Source organism: Mastomys coucha, unplaced genomic scaffold, assembly GCF_008632895.1.
Source record: "Mastomys coucha isolate ucsf_1 unplaced genomic scaffold, UCSF_Mcou_1 pScaffold3, whole genome shotgun sequence".
Lineage (NCBI taxonomy): Eukaryota > Metazoa > Chordata > Mammalia > Rodentia > Muridae > Mastomys > Mastomys coucha.
In genome coordinates, this window is record NW_022196909.1 from 64,750,306 (window position 1) to 64,771,513 (window position 21,208).

Consider the following 21,208-nt stretch of genomic DNA (forward strand, 5'->3'; position numbering starts at 1 on the left):
CTTCCAGAACCCGGAGCATGCTTGGTAATATTCTGAACCTAACCAAATGTTTTCTATACCTTTGTTACGTTCAGGGACATTTAGATCTGTGCACAAAATGTCTCCATTTATTGGTAAAATGAGCCAGTGTTGGGGTTAATCAGGCTCACCTCTGGGAGTGCTCTGGGATGGCATTCCCAGAGCAGATGAACACAGGGCAGAAGATGCATAATAAGTGTGGGCATGCAGGGAAGAGGCGACAGCTTGCCCCTTGAGCTTCTCTTTCTGTGCTTCATAGCTGCCATGAACTAAACCTACCAGCTCTGCTGTGCGCCTCCCCCACAGTCCGTGCCTCACCATGGCCCAGTAACAATGGAGCCAGCTCATTGTGGACTACACTCTGCTCAAGCTGGGAGCAAAATCAATCCGCTCCTTGTAAACTGTTCTCTGAGGTAGTTGTTGATAACACTAACAAAGCAGCTCAACCAACAAAGGTAAGCTGTGGTCTCAGATTATAACAAAGCGGCTCTCTCTGACACAGAGAGTGCATGGGCCATACAGACCAGACGTCATCCTAACCATCTTGGTATTACAATAAGACATGCTGGGAAGCCAGTGCCTCCGAGTAAAGAAAGCTCTCGTTTGTATCATTTGCGAATTTCTGCGTTCTGAATTTTCTAGCAGTGGCCCATTACAAACTACTGTAGAGACTATCTCAAAAACATGCAGGCTTTGCCATCATTTGCTCATTAGGAAGCAGAGTCAGGCACCACCAGTTATCTAGGGTATCCAGTATCTCCAACCCTAAACTCTGAATACCAGTTAGGTTCCCTGCTGCCAGCTTCCAAAAACGCCCTGCTTGTGGTCTTATTGACTCTCCAAGAACTTGCATATTCACTGGTGGCAGCTGTGGTGTTGAGTGACTTCACAAAACATTGGTACATTACCTGGACAGGCCTATGTGAGACTTGGCTTGAATGCACAGCCTCAGGCTGCCTGTCAAGCCACTCCAGGGAGGATCTGTTGGTGCAAGCTCTCAGTGCTAGTCTGGCTGGGTCTGCCCAGGGGGGCCTTATACTTCTCAGCCTTGAGGATACTCCAGAGGCTCTCAGCCTTGAGGATACTCCAGAGGCTGGCCTGGCTCACTCTGTCAGCTCAATTCCTCACCTGAAAGATTAACAAGTGGCAAACAGCTCTGCAGCTAGGTGGATCTTGGCAGTACCACAGGGCTGTATTGTATGTGTCACAGGGTAGAACAGCAAGAGGCTTGCATGAGGGACAAACAAAACATGTCTCAAGGCCCTAGAAAGTTGAAAGCACACTGTACAATCCTGCCTGAATGTCAGCCCCAACAGCTTCACTTACAAGTAGAAAGCCATAAAGTATTGAAGGCTCTTTTCTTGCTTGCTCCAGTGTATACTGGACTCTGAAGAGGCTCTCACAGTGGGTGGAGAGTTGTCTGACCCTTAGTCCACAGAGGCCCCTTGAAACCTCATGCTGATTGCTAGAAAGGCTGGAATTAACACTCACCCCACTCCTTGCTTTCCATCCTCCACCACTTACTCAGTGTATCTCTACAGAGAACAAGAAGACAAAAGAGCTGGGTATAAAATAGGAACATCAGAACTGCTCTACAGTGCAAAGAACACCAAAGAATTCCTATTTAAGGTATGGTGGGAGGGGGCTGTTAATAAATTAAGCAAGTCTGTATAATAGTTATTGTTCATAAATAGCATGACATGATAGGTTGGAGGGGGACTTATGGTGCTAAAGGGTACAAGCTGGAGCTCAGGGGACAAGAGAACAGAAAAGGGTGTGTGTGAAAATGCCATAATAAAACCCATTATTTTGCATGCTAGTTTACATTTTTTAAAAACCATACAGAATTTGAAACTATTTAGGGGGATCAGTGGGAGAAGGGAAAGTGGGGTAGATGCCATCCAAATGCATGCTATCTATACTTGAATGGAAATGTTTTTGTAAAACCTATTTCTATGTACAGTGAATACATACCAATAAATACATAAATAACCAGGTAAATTTCTTTTGTATGTTTTAGGTTCTCTGGAAGAGGAGAATGTTATGTAAGTCTTAATCAATTCAGATAAAATTTAACAGACACACTTTACACAGAACAGTTAAAACCATGACCATTGAGTACACCTCCAGCTATGTTACGGGGTAGATGGGGCCTTAGTGGGATGGGATTGGAGGTTAGTGGAATGAGGGAATGAATAGAAAAGTCATCAGGCTGAAGCACTGGTATCTCAGAGCTATAAACCTAGCACCTGAAATGCTAAGGCAGGAGGATTGGGCGTATGTGGCCAGCCTCGGCCATACAGCAAATTCAAGGCCAGCCTGAAGTACTCTAGACCCTGTCCAGACCAGCTAAAGTCAAAACAAATTTCCAGGACACCACAGATTGCAGAAGAGGCATAAGACCTGCAGATGGGTACAGGTGTCACAGAGAACGGTGAGAGCTAGGCAGTCTGGACTACCGGGCATAAGAAGCACACATCAGTCACATCCCTGAAAGTGAGAATTTGGGATACAGAAGGTGTGAGCCTTGCATCAACAGTAAGGAACAAAGGAATAGAAACAGTTACAAGATCCAGTGGTGAAATCACTGCTTAATTGCCAAAGCTTGAGAAAAAAAAGAAAGAAAAAGCCATAAAGAAATCCTTTCTGCACAGTGCCTTACCAGGGCAGCTTTCTGTTTGGGGCAAAGGTGTGGATGACTTCTTTCATGTTGAATCTGCCTGCAGTAGTGGGGCTGGCTGTGGAAACATGCTTAGGATTGACTGAGGTGGAGAGCCTTTCAGAGTCCTGCTTGCCTGCTTTGTATGACCTCCTTTGGAGGCTTGTCCCTGCCTCCAGCAGGCAGGTGGCACATGCTCACTGAATGCTGGAAGAGAGCGCCTGGCATTTTCACCCCTCCTTAAGTCTGGAGCTGGGAGGCAAGCCTGAGGTGGATAGAAAGTGATGCGAGCTCATCCCAGAGCTGCTCTGGTCAAAGTTCTGTGTTCGTTTAGAGTTGGAAAAATCCAGAAGCCCATGGGCTGACTGGAGCCAAGTAGTCTTGGACCCACAGTATCAGAGAACATGCAAAGTAAGGGAATGAAGCCTTCACAGAGCCAGCATGGTGCTGGGACCCAGGAGGCCAGCTGGAGAATTCTACCCGAGCTGGTAAGAGAAGGAAGGTTGCTCATTTTTTTGCTTCTATTGCACATGTCTCAGGGACTTGTAGGCCTAAACACAAGTTTCTTTACCAGACCTAAGAGGGCCACTATGTAGCCTCCATCTGGTTTTGAGTTTTGTCAGATTTTAAGCAGTCACTAATGGCTAGCATCCAACTCTGTGCTTTGTGCTGCTATGTGACCAGCCCTGTGCAAACACTAAAAAGTATACATCACAAACAGAAGTGGCTTCCATGTCACTAAGAGGTACAGTCTTAGATCACTATGTCCTGCCATTGACTAAAACAATGCTATACAATGCATGGCTGTATTATATCCCAGATTCAGGAAGAGGGAGAGAGGCAGTGAACCTGAGGGGATACGATGCACACTGTTCATCCCAGAGAGAAGCTGAGCTCCACAAGGAGCCGTAATTTATCAACTGGCTCATAGAGCCTTAGCTGAGGGCTGGGCTGTGGAGTTGAGAAGAGACACAGGAGCACCACATAGTGAGATGCAGGAGTGTGGGGTCAGCAAGGGGCTCTTCTGTCAACCAGAAAGGTAGCCCACCCTTTGTGTGACAAGGTTGGCAGTGTCTGGGGACCTTCCTCAGAGCAGTAGGGGATGGGAGCACAGGAAAGGCCACCCTGCCTCTGTCCTGTCTGCACCATGCTGTGTGCCTGCTGTTGGCAGAGTCGCCTGCCTGGAGATCCCAGCAAAGCCTTGACACCGTGCTCTGGCTTGCTGTCACCAATGTGAGCTGCTGAGGTGGGCTAGGCCACAGCCTGTGTTTGTCTACACTGTTACTCCTTCCAGTGCTAAGTGCTGAAAGGTACTTTGTGGTTTGCTGGGTAAGAATGCCCCTTTGCCCTTGCTGCCAGGCTGGCCCATTTCTCTCTGGAATTCAAATTGAGCAAACTTCAGCTAGGGTGGCTTGCAACTTGGATTGCAAGAGGAGCAGAGACTAGAGGAAACTTTGTGTAGGGCTCATACATATCTCCTAGGCCCTTGACTTTGATCAAGTCACTTGGCTGATTTTTGCTTCATATAAATTTTACATTTGTATCTAAGCATGAGCAGGCAAGAATACCACTCATGAGGTTTTATAATGAATAACACTGAATGAGTTGTCCTTGCTCATTTGCTATGCTTTGTCCTGCTCAGAAAGGATGTCAGGAGGCTGAGTGGAGTGAACTCAGTTCACCTGCTCCTTCCTGTGGGCCGGGACCTTTCCTTTTTCACACTGTGCTTGCAGCATGAGTATTTCACGCATACTTGTACACATATGCACGCACACACACATACACACAATGTGCACACACAAACAAGCAATATGCATGCACATACTCATACACACAACATACTAATACATGTGCACGCACACACACACACACACACACACCCCACACACACACAGCGGGGGGGGGGGGGGGGGCAGGCTTACCCAGAACAGGAGCCCATTAAAGAGCTTGGTTAAAAATCCTTTAAGCGCCTGGAGAGATGACCCAGCAGTTACGAGCACTGACTGCTCTTGCAGAGGACTGGGGTTTCATTCCCAGCACCCGCGTGCTCATTCACAAGCCTAATTCCAGTGCCCTTTCCTGACCACTGAGGGCACAAAGCACACGTGAGACACAGGCAAATCCGAAGACAAAACACTCACACATAACACACAAAAAATAAACTGTATGAAGTTTACTTTAAAAGGAAGGGTGAAGGAAGAGAGGACGTGGAGGAAGGAAATTTCAGGGAACATTCCAAATGTATGTCACAGTAGGAGGTAGTAAAGCAAGCCCCACATGTCCACCACGCAGCTTCAGTGACTGTCATGTTCTTTCTGGTTTTGCCATGTCACTTGTAAATTCTTCAGTGTTGTGCAGAATGTGTCTGTAACAGATGAATCACTTTCCACAAGCAGTGTTGTCACACACTGAACAAGCCACAGTGATTCTCGATATCTTCTAACACTCAAACATCTTGTGTTTTCCTGTAGCCCATGTCACACTGGATGATATTAGGTATGTGTGTGTGTGTGTCTACATGTGTGTGTGTCTGCGTGTGTGTCTGTGTCTGTGTGCCTGTCTGTCTGTGTCAGTGTGTGTGTGTGTCTGTCTGCATGTATGTGTGTGTCTGTGTGTGTGCCTGTGTGTGTGTCTGTGTGTGTAGAGAAAGGTCCATGTCAGGTGCATTCATTCCTTAACTATTCTCTACTTTATTGTTTTGAGGCAGGATCTCTCACTATGCCTGGGGCTCACCGACTCAGTCTGTAAGCCCAGGAATCCCTCTACCTCTGTTTCCCAAGCACCAGGATTACTTATGTAGAACTTCCTCTAAGATTTTGAGATGGGCACTGGGGTTCTGAACTCAGATCCTCACACTTGTACATCAAGAGTCAGTTCTTGGCTAGGAACTCAGTGGTTAAGAGCACATATTGTTCCTGTAGAGGACCCAAGTTTGGTTCATGTTGGGTTGGCTCACATATGCCTGTGACTCCAGTTCTAGGGAGAGCCAGTGCGTCTGGACTCTACATGCACACAACTCTCACACAGACATGCACAATTAAAGACATCAACTTACATAAAGTTGACGTCTTTTAAGTCTCTTTTAATAGGTGACATCCTGCCCCACCTATTAACACACGTCCTTCCAAATTCCTTTGTTGAAGAGATTATGTCTTTTCGTGTACAGGTCTGACATTTAACACCCAATTTACTGTCCCCACAAGGTGCTATTAACAAGGCCCTTCATCTTCTGTCTCATGTAAACAGGTCATTAAGCTATATCTGGAACTTAGGGTCAGAGGTAATCTTTTTTGCAAGACTACATCATTATAAAAGTGCACGTGATTTCTTTGTGGCACATAAGTCAGGCCAGTCTCACTGTTAATGTCAGGAAAGACCAGTGGTCTAACCCTTGTCCATCCAATCCACCTATTATAAAGCTCTCATAGCCTTTCACCTGATTGTCTTAGCAGACATTAATCACTAAGGATTAATTACCCATTAATTTTACCTCCTGAATGAATTACCACTGATTATTCTATAAAGAATTTTTCCCTCATCAACAAAATGAACCTGCAAAGGAAACATGCAGGATCAGTATTTTCTTTCCTTTATAAATTAACAAACTTAGCAGTTAATATTTTTTGATTTTGTATCTTAACAACCACAAAAGATGAGCAGTGTGTACATGCGTATTTGTGTTGTGTGTGCGTGTGCATGTGTACATGCATGTGTGCATGTATGGTATGTGCACAGTATATGTGTGTGTGTGTGTGTGCGTGTATGTGTGTTTCATCCTGTCTCAAGTTGTCCCTGCTCTGTCAGTAGCTCAAGGTATTGGTGTATATATCTCCTTTATGTCTAATTGTGTTTGTTTTATAAAATTCTATTGAAAGATGAGGTTGCTCATAAGTAGCAAGTGGTGATTCTTCTTGCAGGTTTTAGAAATCTTCACCTTGCAGTTTTGATGCTTATCTATAACATTAGTGATAGGGAATATCCTGACCATTTTCATTTGAGGGTTTCTATAAGCCTTGAATATATGAACATCTCTGTCCTCAAGAACATTTCTCTGACAAGGTATCATCAAATAGGTTTTATACACACTTAGATTTTAGACTCTACTATTCATGTACGTCAGTAACATGTATAATTAAGTTTTTTTCTGTCTGAATATTTTAAATATAATTTTTCTTGTTGCTTCTGAAGACTTAAATTTTTATTTTTAATTATGTGTGTGTGTGCACAGAAGCATATGTGGCCATGAAGGCACAGTTCTAAGGAATTTTACTCAAAAGTGAAGTCCCTTCTTCTAAGGGTATTGGAGTATATATCTCCTTTATGTCTAATTGTGTTTGCTGTGTAAAATTCTATTGACAGAATAGACTTAACAGCTCCCTGAGGCCTCCACACAGGTGCTGGGGACTGAATTGGGTCTTTGGCTAGAGCAGTACAATACATGCTCTTAGCCAGGGCCGCCTTTCCAGCCCTCTTCTTGTTTTTGAAGAAGACTCAACAAATTTTAAGGGAAGTTTTAATGCTTACCTTGAGAGCTGAATTATGTCAGCAGAAAACTCTAGAACCATTCTGAACTCTATACCTGGTGAACAACACACTTAAATACAGGACAGGCTATGCTGTCTTAGTGATGGGGTGAGCAGCTGTTCCTTCTTCATAGCCAATGTGGGATTGGAACCTGCCTCTGGAAGCGCTGTCTTACTCCCTTCCATATGCTGAGAATAAACAGCTGACAGACAGCTCACCTCCAGCACGTGGCCGAGCGTATGCTACTACCATTAGTAAGACTGGGGATTAGAACTCATGGGCTCTGCTCTGCAGACCCAAGGCAGGCAGCTCTCCTTTGTGTGACTGCGTGCACGCAGCCACTGCTATCTTGTTCCTCAGTGACAACTCTCCTGAGACTCCAGTTTTAGAGACTGTTGACTCATGTGCATTGTTAGAGCCTTGCAAAGGGATCCACGCGTAAGTTCTAGACAACTGCTAAGCAACAGCAATGGCACTGTTTGTAACTATGAGGAAATACTATCTGATCCTAGCAGGTTGGCAATGTCACTCGTCTCCCTCGTTCCCCCAGTCATAAAATTCAACCACTTTTTTCTGCTAAATAGTTCTCTTATATGTGCCCCCCCTTCTCCCGCTGAAGCCAGCAGTATTCGCCAGGACTAAAGCACCAGCCTTTTAGCTGCCTTGCCATACACCACCCTTACGTTGCAGCCACGGGGTTCTTTTTAAAAATGTAAATCTATTGTCATTTTCCTGCTTAAACCTGACCAATGTGTTTCTGTCCCTGGCCAAGATTGTTAGGAGGATCAACAAGACCAGAATCCTTATGGAGGTTCACAAAGCCCTTCTTATGGTCTCCTCTGCACCCATGTGGCACCATGGTGCATGTTGAACAATATGATCTCTCACAGACATGTCGACACTCAAGTCTCATGAAGCCCTCCACCTCTGCTGGAGAGAGATGTAGTCTGCTTGTGCAGTGCTGGGGAAGCGACACCTACCAGGTTCCCAGAGTCAACTCTTGTACACTGGGCCTGATTCTCTTAGTCTGGCTACAGACACCGCAGCTATCAGCAGGAAGCTATGGTGAATATTGTTTTACTTCCGTCTCTGGAAATAGGTGCCTCAAAACCCCAGCCAAAGGTCTAATGTGCCTTGTCCTGAGATGTGACATCCTGCTTCAGCCTCTACAAGTCAGGTACAGGAAGCCCAACCTCTCATGGGAGCCTGTAATCAGCAGGTCACCAAGGGGACAGAAAGCTAATCACAGGGCCCCGCCCTGCTCTCTTCACGCAGGGCCTCCTGGACCTTTTTATGGGGATATGGAAAGAGGTCCCGCCATCATAACTGCGTCAGTAATAAGCCTGTTTGTCCACAGGCCTGCCATCCTTGCCTCTGCTTCCTCTTGTAGTCTGTTTTAACCCCTCATTTCTTTAACTCTGATGCTGTGAGCCCCATGTGACGGAACCTGGATCACGCTGCTGCCTCTAACAAGCCGGACAGGGAATACCCAGCACGGGTCTGAGCTCAACATCTTCTTGCTGAGCCTTTACCAGGGTGGATCATCTGTGATTTTTTGATTAGAGGACAGATAAAACACAGCATATGAGAGTTGGGCTAGAATGCAGGCTAACAGTGTCTGGAGCTGCTCTATCGAGAGTCAGCTACTCCAGTGAAGCACAAGGGGCTTGGAGATGCAAAGGTTCCAACAAGGGCCCAGCGGGTCTTTACATCCTCGTCACTTACTACCACCACCACATCAACTTGGACTTCATAAATGCTCCTGTCACATTTCTGTTGGCTAAACTTGGTTGTACTAGGCTTCAATCAGGAAAAGCACCACCATCACACTGGCTTAGCGAAGCCAACGGTATTAATAACCTGTCTGTCTGCTGGGCTAATATCACTTATCAGAGAGTGCATACCATGTGAGCTCTTTTGTGATTGGGTTACCTCACTCAGGATGATATCCTCCAGATCCATCGTTTGCCTAAGAATTTCATAAATTCATTGTTTTTAATAGCTGAGTAGTACTCCATTGTGTAGATGTGCCACATTTTCTGTATCCATTCCTCTGTTGAGGGACATCTGGGTTCTTTCCAGCTTCTGGCTATTATAAATAAGGCTGCTATGAACATAGTGGAGCATGTGTCCTTATTACATGTTGGACCATCTTCTGGGTATATGCCCAGGAGTGGTATTGCTAGGTCCTCAGGTAGTACTATGTTCAATTTTCTGAGGAACTGCTGAACTGATTTCCAGAGTGGTTATACCAGCTTGCAATCCCACCTTGTAAACTGGTTGTACCAGTTTACATCCCATATGCTTGTGGCTCCAAATTATATGAGAGGCAGGAAATAATGAAGCTTACAGATGCCAGGTCAGATTAGTAGACCAGCAATGAAGGAGTATTCCTCTTTCTCCACATCCTCGCCAGCATCTGTTGTCACCTGAGTTTTTGATCTTAGCCATTCTGACTGGTGTGAGATGGAATCTCAGGGTTGTTTTGATTTGCATTTCCCTGATGACTAAGGATGTTGAACATTACTTTAGGTGCTTCTCAGTCATTCAATATTCCTCAGTTGAGAATTCTTCGTTTAGTTCTGTACCCTATTTTTAATAGGGTTATTTGGTTCTCTGGAGCCTAACTGTCTCGAGCTACTACACCAAGGATGCTGGAAATGAAGAACTCGGGTATCAGGAGTATTCAGAGGCCTGAAACAGTTTACATCCCATATGCTTGTGGCTCCAAATTATATGAGAGGCAGAAAATAATGAAGCTTACAGATGCCAGGTCAGATTAGTAGACCAGCAGGCTCTGCCACTGCCTGCCAGTATCAGTGTGCCCCCCACCGTCCTTTTGAAGTGTTCTCTGATGAAAACAACCTAGATGAATTCCAGAATTAAAACACCAACACCAATAAACTTCCTCAAATCAAGGAGCTTAAATAAGAGGAGAAGAAGCAGCTCTAGGAACCCAAAGATACTATTCAAGAAAATACAGAAATAGGCTAAATGGAATGACAAAGACAGTCTAGGATTTGGGAAGCAAATTCAATTAAAGAAACAAATACTGAAGAAACTCAAGCGGAGATGAATCAATCACCCACCTAGAAAACACAAGGGAGAGAAAACCTCACAGGAGACTGGAGTGAGTGGAGGATAGAATATTAGCCTGGAGGATAAAGGAGAGGAATTAGACCACACAAGCAAAGAATATGAACAACTTTTTAAACACAGCAAAGGAACATGCAGGAAATGTGGGACCAAACCTGCGCAGTACAGGCATAGATGAGAGAGAAGAAACCCAGGTCAATGGCACAGACCAGATTTTCAGGAAGACCAGAGAACAAACTTTCCCAAACTAAGAAAAGACACCATAGAGATTTAAGAAGCACACAGAATGCTTAAACATTTAACATACAGATGGAACAAAAAGTATTGACTACTGCAAGAAATATAGTTAAGTTACATAAACAAAACCAGCCAACCAACAAACATCAGAATAGCAGATGCTATCTCAACAAAAACACTTAATTACGTATTTATTTGAGACAAGGTCTAGTCTGGGATTAACTCTGTAGACAGGCAGGCTTTAAACTGGCAGAGTACTTACCTGCCTCAGCCTCCTGAGTACTGGGGCTGAAGCCATGCGCCACCACATCCAGCTCAATGGACACTCTGAAAGCAAGGAGAGCCTTTGGAACTCAAGTTCAAAGAGACCAGAGATGCCGACTGCAGACCTAGCAAAACTGTCTGCCATACTTGGAGAAGGGAAAACTTACCATCATACAAACAGGATAAAGAATTCCTGTCCTCCAGACCAACCCTAATGAGTATACTGAAAGCAGTACTTAGGACTGAAAAGGGTGAGTGTAGCCAAGGGATTCCAGAAAGAAAATAAATGAATCTGTGATTACTGAAACCCAAGGGGAAACTAAGAACACAAGCAGCAAAACAAACAGCAAAAGGACTGCAGTCCACACACACCTTTAAAGAACCACTTTACATATCAATTACCTTGAGTATCCAATTAAAGGACACAGGCTGTCTGAATGGAAATGAGAAACCAAATGTATCTTTCGGTAGTCTCCAGGAAACTGCTTTACAGACAGGACTACCTTAGAGAGAAGGGATGGACAACCACACCCTGATCAAAAGGGACTCTAAAGAAAGCACTCATTGCCACACTAACCTCTGACAAAACAGACTTCAAACTGAGACTCATCGGAAGAGGTAAAGGACACTGCGTTCTAATCAAGGGAACAATTAACAGAGAAGCACAGAGCTCAAATTCTGGCACATACAGCTCTGTAAAACTTGTGCTACTGAAATGAAAGACAGATTAACATCATGCTGTTAGAGTACGTGATGATGTTAATGCCCTGTTTTCTCTAACACGTCATCTGGACAAAATATAAACAGAAAAACGGCAGAATTAAATGACCTCGTGTATCAAATGGACCTAACAGATATCTATAGAATATTCCATGCAGATACCAAAATACACATTCTAATCAGCAGCCCATGGAAGCCTGTCCTAAATAGATCTCGTCCTGAGGCACAAAACAAATCTCAAAAATTTCAGGGGAAAAAAACTTCATTTATTCTCTCTGACCACAAAGTAATAAAACTTTAACAGTAAACAAGTATGTGCAGACTCATGGAGATGGAGCAGTTCACTGCTGAATGACGAGTAGGGCAAAGACGAAATCACAGAAGAAAGAAAAAGAAGTCCTGGAACTAAACGAAAATAAAAACACAACACAAGAAAACCCCAGGGACACACTGAAAGCAGTCACACAAGGGAAATTCATAGCTATAAGTGCCTTCAGAAGGAGCTAAGCATGGTGGTGCACGCTTTTAATCCTAGTCTTTGGCAGGCAGAGGCAAGCAGATCTCTGTGAGCTAGAGGCCAGCCTGATCTATACAGAAAGTTCTAGAACAGCCAGGGCTGTACAGAGAGACTCTGACTCAAAAAAACAACCTAAATGACCTTCAGCTGATGAACACATGGTACATATACACCATGGAGTTCTACAGACCTATGACAAAAAATCATGAAATTTGCAGGGAGCTGATAAAGCTAGAAACTATCATATTGACTGAGCTAATCCCGGACCAGAAAAACAAATGTTCTCTCTCATCTGTGCTTCCTAGCTCCAAATGTTCATATATGAGTATATGACCTGAAGTAACCTCAAAACCCAGAAAACTAAAAGATGACCATGATGTGGTGTGTGTGTGTGTGTGTGTGTGTGTGTGTGTGTGTGTTGTTAGCGAGGGAACCAGTGATATGAGGGGGATTGGGGAAAAAGAGGGAAACTTTAATTAGGGGATGAGAAAAGATCTCTACAGAAGGAAAAGGAGGGAAGAAAAACTCTGAAAAGCCAGAAGGAATTATGTTCTTGTTCATTAAATTAAAATTATATACAACATATATGTCTATGCGCATAAGTATTTTTAATGAAGTTATGCCACATGGGCTGATGATGCTCCCCACAACAGCCATAGACAATCTAACAAAACCTCAGGCACCAAACATGAGAAACACCCTTTCCAGTTGTTGGTCAGAGGAATCCAAGCGACTCCCCAAATGATTTCAACTATCGCTGTTGTCCTGGGCTGCCTCCGAGATGGTGGAGAAGTCCTGATTGCTGAAGACGCCACAGACTTTGGACACAGGACTCGGAGGATTTTAACGGGATCAGACCTAAGAGCTACCAGGAAGACTAGCTTTGTGGAAGCTGCCAAGGGAGGGGTGGGTACCCAATAATCCTACCCAGCTGTGCCGCCTATGAACCACATCAAAGACCAGCCCTGCCAGTACTCTGAAAGCTCAATAGCAGCACTCGTCTTGGCTTGGAACCAATAGTCTGGCTGTACGTAAGGTCCACTCACTAGGAGGGAAATCATGCCTGGTCCTGGAAACCAACTTAACTACCAGAGCTAGTGAGGCCATGGGTCTTAGAGGACAGCCTAGCATGCACACATTACTGGGCCAGCATGATTCTTACCTGCACTCTAAACAGGTACCCTTATTCCCACAGGTAACTGCAGCCCTTGGCCCTCATCAGAGCTCTTTGAGGCAGATGGAGACCGTGACAACTGGTCAAAATCTACGGAACAGTAATGGTGGGGTGTTCAACCCCAGTAGCTATCTCTCTAAGACAACTCCTGCATCTAACCATCAGAGAACAAAAAGTTAGAAAAGAAGAAAAGATAGCAAAGAGCCAGGACCAGGAAATCTGCTGAGATTGTGTCTTCCAGAAACTCCGGGGGGTCGTGGGGGGACTGTACCCCCCTGCAATGGCATGGCTGCCTAAAGAAGACCTGGAGAAGGACAACAGCAATAGAGATACTGACTTACAAGGGGAGGTCCATGAGCCCAACCCTAGACAAAGAACTTTAGGAAACCATTCCCATACGTGTATTAGCAAGCAGACGAAGCAGGTCGTATTTATGAGTGTGTGTGTCTCTGTTTCTGTCTCTCTGTCTGTCTGTCTCTCTCTCTCTGTGTAATCATGTAAGAGTAACAATCTAAAACGGAGAACATGAATTTGAGAGGGACCAAGAGAAGAAAGGGAGGAAGATGGAGAGTAATATAATTATATTTTAATTTAAAAATTATGAAAACACACCTGATAAGTTTATTCTTGCATGTGATTAAAGGTTTTTAAGTTTTCTATAATTCTGAATTAATAAACTTAGAAATGTTACATGTAGAGAAAAACTGAAGAAAAAGAACAGATAATTTTACCTATGTTAAACACAGAGTCCATGGATGGAAAGGGATGATCCTCTATCTTGTTTTGTGGCATAATCACATTTTAGTGACACTGGCCTATAGAATGATATTCATGTATATGTTCAATATGATTTCTGTTTTTGTTAACTGTTCTAGTTTTTCCAATGATCAGCTAGCTTGATAACTTCTGCGATACAATTAACAGGGTACAAGGGAGAAAAAAATAAGAGAGACCCCCGAAGATGTCCCAGTATCGTTTGTTAGCCTGATACTGGCGCAACATCCCAAATGAATTTTAAAAATTTCCCCCACAGCAAATAAAATATAAATGTTACTTATTGAAGCATATAGCCAAAGCTGAGTGGCTGAAGCCGTCCGGCCTGGGAGGCTGCCAAGCATCAGTCCCCCCAAGCTCCAGGGATCTGACACCCTTCTCTGACATCAGCAGGCTTCAGGCATGAAACTGGTACACAGACATACATGCAGAAAATACCCATACACATAAAATTAACACTTAAAAAGATATGACCGCACAAGGCTTTGCCGTTCTGCCTACTACACAGGTTTACAGGTTTTCTTTCAATGAGCTTGCAAGTGAAGTGAAAATGATTTTCCTCATTAGATAACTTATGTGAAACTTTAGAAACCACACGCCTGAACCGACCTCTCGCTCACTGGATGGCATCTGAATTCACTCTCCACTTCTTTTTAGCAAAGCTTGAAGCCCTAGTGTGTTTAGGTAGCTCTGCTGTTTGTCAGGGTCTACCACACTGGCAGGAAGTAGAAATGGAATCATCACTGGGGGTAGGGGTTGAGTCCAGGGCCTCTGCCATGACACAGTAAATACTCACTTCTCACTACGCACTAAACTCAGGTCGTTTATTGCTTTAAATAACTAAACAAGAAAGAGACAGGGCTGTTTCCATCGAGACAACTGGTGTTCTCTCTCCATGGTTTGTCTGATGCTTCTACTTAAAGCCTTAACAACACTTTATGGACAGTATAAACATGTGACAGGCACAGCATACAACTCAGTCAGTGACACGCCAACAAAAACAGCACACAAGGGCACCCAGTTACCAACTGCTCAAGTGATAACATATTCATATATGTGTTGAAGACAAAATTTAAAAAACAGTATTTTTTGGCATTAATATTAACACAGAATACTTTCTGGAACATTCTGTAAGAGCCAGGGCATAGCGAATTGCCTGTCTCTTTCCAGATCACCAGTATCTATAGAACTACCTTAAGACAGTCAGGAGGCTTGGGTACCTCCTCTTCTCCAACATCGCTGCCTTCCACAACAGCAGGGTCTCCAAGCTCAGGCGGGGAAGGCCAGCCGGCAGGCTGCAGGCTTAAAGTCACTAAGTTCTTGCCCAGAGAAGCAGCAGGTAGGAGTGAGCAGAAAAACCTTGGTTTGTAGCGAAGGATGTCCCAGAAGTTGTCCCAGAAGGTGCCCTCCCTTGTGGAAGAGGCAGATGAGAGCCAGGCCTCCAGCCCTGAGGTCTAGGAGGCACAGCCCAGCCTTGCACTCTAATATAAGTGGATCATTAAGACAGCTTTCCAGTGGATGAGCAGAAAACAACACCATCAGAGACCCGCCCTCACAGGACCACTGAGCTAACAGTGGGAAGTCAAGCCAAAGCGTAACACAGACCAAACCAGCTACCAGCAAGCTTCCCAAGGTCTGCAGCTACAATGCAGGCCTAGCACTAACCATGGACTCAGTTTGCTTCTGTTGGAGCAGGGCCTGCCCCAAGCTCAGCCTCTGCTCTGGGATTCGAGTGCCTATGGGCCACCGAGTCCCTGTTGTGGCCAGCAGGGCCATTCTGCACAGCTTCTGAGGCCCGCCCTTGCTCCCTGACCTCAGAGGCTCTGCCCCATTGCTGTGCCCCCAGCACACAGTTTCCCGCATCTCCAGCCTTGGAGAACTGGTCTTCCAGATTCTTCTCGTTCTCTTCGGCTTCCTGCTTGTCACTGGCACTGGGTTTCCCTTTGGATTTCCTTGTCTGCCTGCTGTGGATCTCACTCCGGGAGAACCGCCACTGGAACTAGAAGGTACAGAAAGTGGAGATGGGTAAAGTCTAGGAAGCCGAATCTCCTGCTTCGCTTCACCAAACCCCAGATTCCCAGGACACCACCAAGCTAAATCTAATCCAACCCATCTCTCCCACCCCTGCTGCCTGCTAACACCTTCCATGTATGTTCTAGATTTGGGGAGCGGTGGAGGGAGAAGGGTGGCATGGGCCCCAGGGCAAAGGAGATGAGGGCACATGGCTAGTGTGGGTGATGCCTGCCACCAGCCCCCTCTGAAAAGCTGATGAAGGTCCCCAGGCAACCTGCAAACCTATGACTGGTGTGGCTAGTTCATAACAAACCACTTTTTTTTTTTTTTACAACTGTGAGAAGCTAGCCCAGCTCACAGTCACCATAAAACCCCAGCACTTCAGCTAGGCTATCTATAAAACACTAGAAGCCCAACGACCACCCAGGGGACCGTTCCGGCCCCAGCTGGCTGCTGGAGCATTGATTATCTACTCCACGAATTTGCACACCGTGTTTCTCTGGTTTAGTCCCCACCCAGATGAAGGTCCCCACACAGAACCTTCTGACCTGTTCAGTGGAGAAGTTGGTTAAGTTAGCCTGTATTTTATCCTCAGAGCAGTCAGCTGCTGGAGGACGTGAGAAGGAACTGTACTTTTGCCAAGAGAATGGTGAGACTGCCTCAGGTAAGGCTTGACTGCAACTACACCAAAGCACCTCGAGGCTGCTGAGCCCACATCCCGCCCCGGAAAAAGATGGCTGTCCCCAAGCAAACTCTTATCTATGTGAAGTCCTTCTCCTCTCATGGTCGTTCCTTGCCCCATACACTGTAGCCAGTTTTGAGTAATGTCTCCTGTGGATACATGGTGTCCTACCAAGGACAGTTCTGCCAGCCTTGAGATGAGCCGCTTTCTGGCAGGAGCTCAGCATCTGCCCTGGCTAACTGCACCAGGAAATGTCCATGGCCTCTAGAAAAGTCTGGCCACAAAGTGTCCTCTGGAAGGCCACCTTTTGTTGACCTGAAAACGATAGCTCTCAGGGTATTAGGCTGGCACGGAAGATGCTCTCTCCAGCACCTTCTCCAGTAGAGTTTGGCCTGTGCCTGTGGGCTAGGAAAGGCCCACTTGAGTCACACTCACCCTCTGGGTCATCACAGAGGGACCTGCCCAGGCAAGCACAGGCCTTTAGGACTATACTATTCTTGTGTCCTCATACGGATTTGGGGTGACCTCAGGACTTCTGCTGCTGCAGTCTGGATCACCCAGCAATCACAGAGCTGGATCCCCGAGGAGGTGTGGCTTAGGCCTCCCCACTTTCTCTTTGGCAGGGGGAAGTATTCTGGAGCTGGGTATGGGACAGTGATCCAAGTTCAGAGCTTCAAAGGCATACAACCTAAGAATGTGAGAAGCCACTATGTCTCATGCTTGATAGGAGCTCACACCTCCCTTAATTCTCCAGGTTACCCCCCTCCCCCCAAGCATTATTAGTGCTATTTTACACACACTACAAAGAAGTTAAGAGATGTTGGACAACTCGTCCCAAATCACATAGCTAGGAAACCCCAGGGCTGGAGTTCAATCTGATTTCTTCAGAGCCACCTTTCAACCCTTCCCTTCTGGGCAAAAACAAATAAATGAAACAACTAAACAACACACTAGGTCACATCTGCCAATCCTGCAGTCCCGTCCTTTAAATCCTGATGCCTGCACACTATGTGTCCTGGGCTTAGAAGTCTGATTCATCAGTCAGCAACTCAGCAGGCATCTCCTGAGCATCACCTAAAACCCAGGAACCACACGAACAATAACCAGAGAAACACGTTTACGCCACGAGCAGGTCAGAATACAGTGATCACAGATAATGTGAGCTGGGATAGAGATCTGCAAGAGTCTGGGGTCCCTTCCCACTGTGCCAGCGTGATGGTTTGGATATAATGGCTTTGCCCCGAGAAGCTCATGTGTCTCCAGACGGGCAACTACAGAGAGGTGACCAGACAGTGAGGGCTTTCAGTGACAGTTTCATCACCCATTGATTAGTTTGTCCCACTGTGGCATTAACTGTGAGCGGTGGGGAACTGGGTGTTGGGGCCTATGTAACCATGGGCTTTTCATCCATGCCTAAGTTCCTAGAAATAACAACTCTGGGACTTAATTAATTATGAATAAATGCTTAGGCTATAAGCCTGGGCCTATTCCTCACAGCTCAATTACCTGTTTGTTCTATTCTATGAGTGACACATGGCTTGTTACCTCTCCTCAGAGCTCTCTGGTGAATCTTTTCACACCTGACTCTATCCCAGAACCCCATGGGGTTGTTCCACCTTCTCTTCCCTGCCTCAGTTCATAGGTCAACAGCTCTTCCATTGACAGGTGATGCCCCCATAATAGCACATAGGATTCTCTCTATAGGCCCAACTGTAGGAGGTAGGCCAATGGAGGTACTGAAAAGACACTGTCCTCTGACCCTCTTGGGCTCCTGCTCTGCATCCTGGTTGTCACGAGCTGAAGACATTCCTCAGCCTCACATCCTCAAGACCATAATTCTGTCCTGTGCCCGAGGCAGCTGAGCCTGGGTGGAACCCTTGAACCAAGAGCCTTTCGGCCTTTCACAATCTGTCCTAGGTATCTGTCACAGCAACACAAAGATGACTGATGTGGCTAGGCCTCAGGCGGACAACACTCCTGAGGAAGGAAGCCGGGTGGAGAGAGAATGGAGAGCGGCATCCTAGGCAGCTGAACTGCCGAAAGCAAGGGCCTTGAGGCAGAGGCAGTCGAGGACCATGAAGGCCAATGCCACTGGTATGTAGAAGAGGTCGGGCAAAAGGCTGAGGGCTTCCTAGGCCACAGAACAGATCCTCCATCTTTAAGGTGACAAAGCTACTAACTGTCATGAGCAGTGGGGTGGAGGGTCCAGCTCCTGCCTGCTTTTTCTTTCCTTTTTAATTGCTTTTTGGAAACAGGGTCTCATGTATTCCATGTCAGCCTCATACTTGTTACATCCCAAGGATGACATTGACTTTACTGTCCTCCTGTTTCTACCTTCCCACTGACTGGGTTAACAGGCATGAGCAACTGTGCCAGCCTTAAAGCTGGCCTTAAAAAAGTTTATCTTTATTTTATGCGCATGAGTCTTAGGTCTAACATGTAGGTATGCATACATTCATGTTTTTGTTACAAATAATGTAACAAACGGGAGTCACAGACGGTTGTAAGGCCCCATGTGGGTGCTGGGAACTGAACTTAGATCTTCGGTAAGTGCAGAAAGTATTCTTAACTGCTGAACCATCATTCCAGCCCTAAACTGACCTTTTAAATGATCACTTTGACTCTGAATAGAAAACATTTTTGCAGGGGAGATGTGCTACCAGGAGGCGAGAGTAGCTGGACATATGATACTGGGGGCGGGTGGATTCTAGAATTTTTAGAGGTTAAAATATAAACTGACTACTAGGAGGAGAGGGGGCTGAGGATGCCCCGTGGGCTGTCATTCTCAAAGTGGGCGTGTACATGGGAGGGAGGGAGGGAGGAAGGGAGGGAGGAAGGGAGGGAGGAAGGAAGGGAGGGAGGGAGGGAGGAAAGATAGGCGGTTCCATGTGGCCTGTTAGATGGAGTAAAAGAAAGGGAAGATGGAGGAGACTCAGGTGAAACGAAGTTAAACGACGACATGGAAATCATGAGCACAGAGATGGTTAGCAAAGCCCTGGCAATGAAGATTCTGGAGGAGTAAGAGGAGAGATGCGGGGGCCCTAAAGAGCTTGCTCAAGAATCAAGAATTGTAGCTGGAGCATGAAATGTCCCTCACAGGTTCTCCTGTACTTTACTCCTTGCTCCCCAGCTGATGGCACTGCTTGGGGAAGTTATGGAACCTTTAGGAGGTAGAGTCTCACTGGAGGAGGTGGGCCTCTGGGACAGGCCGTGAAGTTTTCTAGTCCACTTCTTGTCTGTCTCTCTTTGCTGACTGTAGGCATGGTGTAACCAGAAGCCTTCTGTTCCTGCTGCTGTCCTCTTCCACCATGACAGGCCGTAGCCTGCCTTAACCTGTACACCAGAAATCCCTCCCTTCCTGAAAATGCTCTTGCCATGCATTTGATGACAGCAATCAATACACATGGTAAGACAGCACAAAGAGACGAAGTGCAGCCTACAGGAGCAATGAGGACTGGACGAAGTGGCTGACGGGTCACGGTGGGACATGGAGCCAGGTGGAGGCAGCTGAAGCGTGAAGGGTGGGGACAAAGAGAGTGGAACATTTGAGTGTACATAATTCTTTCTGGAAGCCTGGTTCTTTCTTGGCAGGGGGCAGGGATAGGGCTGCCTCATAGAAAACAAGTAGATGCTGAGCATCACATGCGGGACACTGAAAGAGAGCAGTCTGTCTGCACCCGCCTAGCTGGTGAGGGTTGGTTCACTGACTAAGGAAACATGGCTTCTGTCCTTTCCTGAGGAAAGCCAGTTCTACTTTCATGTCCCCTTTGTGGGATGCCAAGGTCTTCACGTGAAAACCAAGAAGCCCCACAGGAGGACACCTGGCAAGGGGGTCTAGAGCCGTTTCCATTAAGGGGTTAAAACACAATCTCTTCATGTCTGCTGGCGGTCCTTGTGTGCTGCTTAGTGAATGTTGCTTTCTGTGGCTGGTGACGTCCTGAGAGCCTGTGACTGAGGACCACCTGATATCAGTCTATGACCATCCATCTTCCAGGTGGTAGCTGACTGCTCCTGGTGGTTAATGGTGACTGGCAGCTGCCTTCTGGTCCACCTCTGTTGTCACCTGTCACATTACTGTCCCAGAGCTTGGAGAGTGGCTTTCCTTTGCACTCCAGTCCATCTGGCTCCTTGTCCTCACCAACTTGGCATTCCTTCAATAAATGGGCAACCCACAGGGTTTGTTGGCTGATGAGGGGCTACTGCAATCTGTTCACTGGCTGGATGTTCCTACCTGGGACTCTTGAACAAAGACTGGGGTACACGGGGGAGAGGCCAACTGTGCAGAGCCAAACAGGTTGGCAACTTTCACCAGAGTGTGGTCATAGCCATCAAGGGGGAGCACAGCGGGTCCACGTGACACCTAACTGGGGTTTTGGTAGACTCCATCAACATTCTGGCCTCTTCCTGAGAAGCTAGTAACACACATTTAGCATGCTAATCCATGTTCTTTTGCTGTAACAGAGTAAGAAAGTCAACTAAAGGAGGCTGGAGAGAGAGAGACAGAGAGACTGAGACACACGGGGGGGGGGG

General features: G+C 46.1%; 1 protein-coding gene and 1 long non-coding RNA gene across 4 annotated transcripts in view; both read right to left on the bottom strand.

Moving 5' to 3' along the window:
• The window catches only part of LOC116075128, a 6,377-nt gene extending 2,717 nt beyond the window's left edge, over positions 1-3,660 (bottom strand). The window contains exon 1 of the long non-coding RNA XR_004112430.1: positions 39-3,660. This is a non-coding gene — a long non-coding RNA (uncharacterized LOC116075128). The remainder of the gene's footprint in view (positions 1-38) is intronic.
• Positions 3,661-13,773: 10,113 nt separating this feature from the next.
• Rftn1 (raftlin, lipid raft linker 1) overlaps positions 13,774-21,208 on the bottom strand; it is a 200,699-nt gene continuing 193,264 nt past the window's right edge. For all 3 annotated transcript variants that reach the window (XM_031348247.1, XM_031348248.1, XM_031348249.1), the window contains exon 10: positions 13,774-15,982. In XM_031348247.1, the coding sequence (XP_031204107.1) occupies positions 15,656-15,982 (327 nt within the window). In that variant the 3' untranslated portion in view covers positions 13,774-15,655. The remainder of the gene's footprint in view (positions 15,983-21,208) is intronic.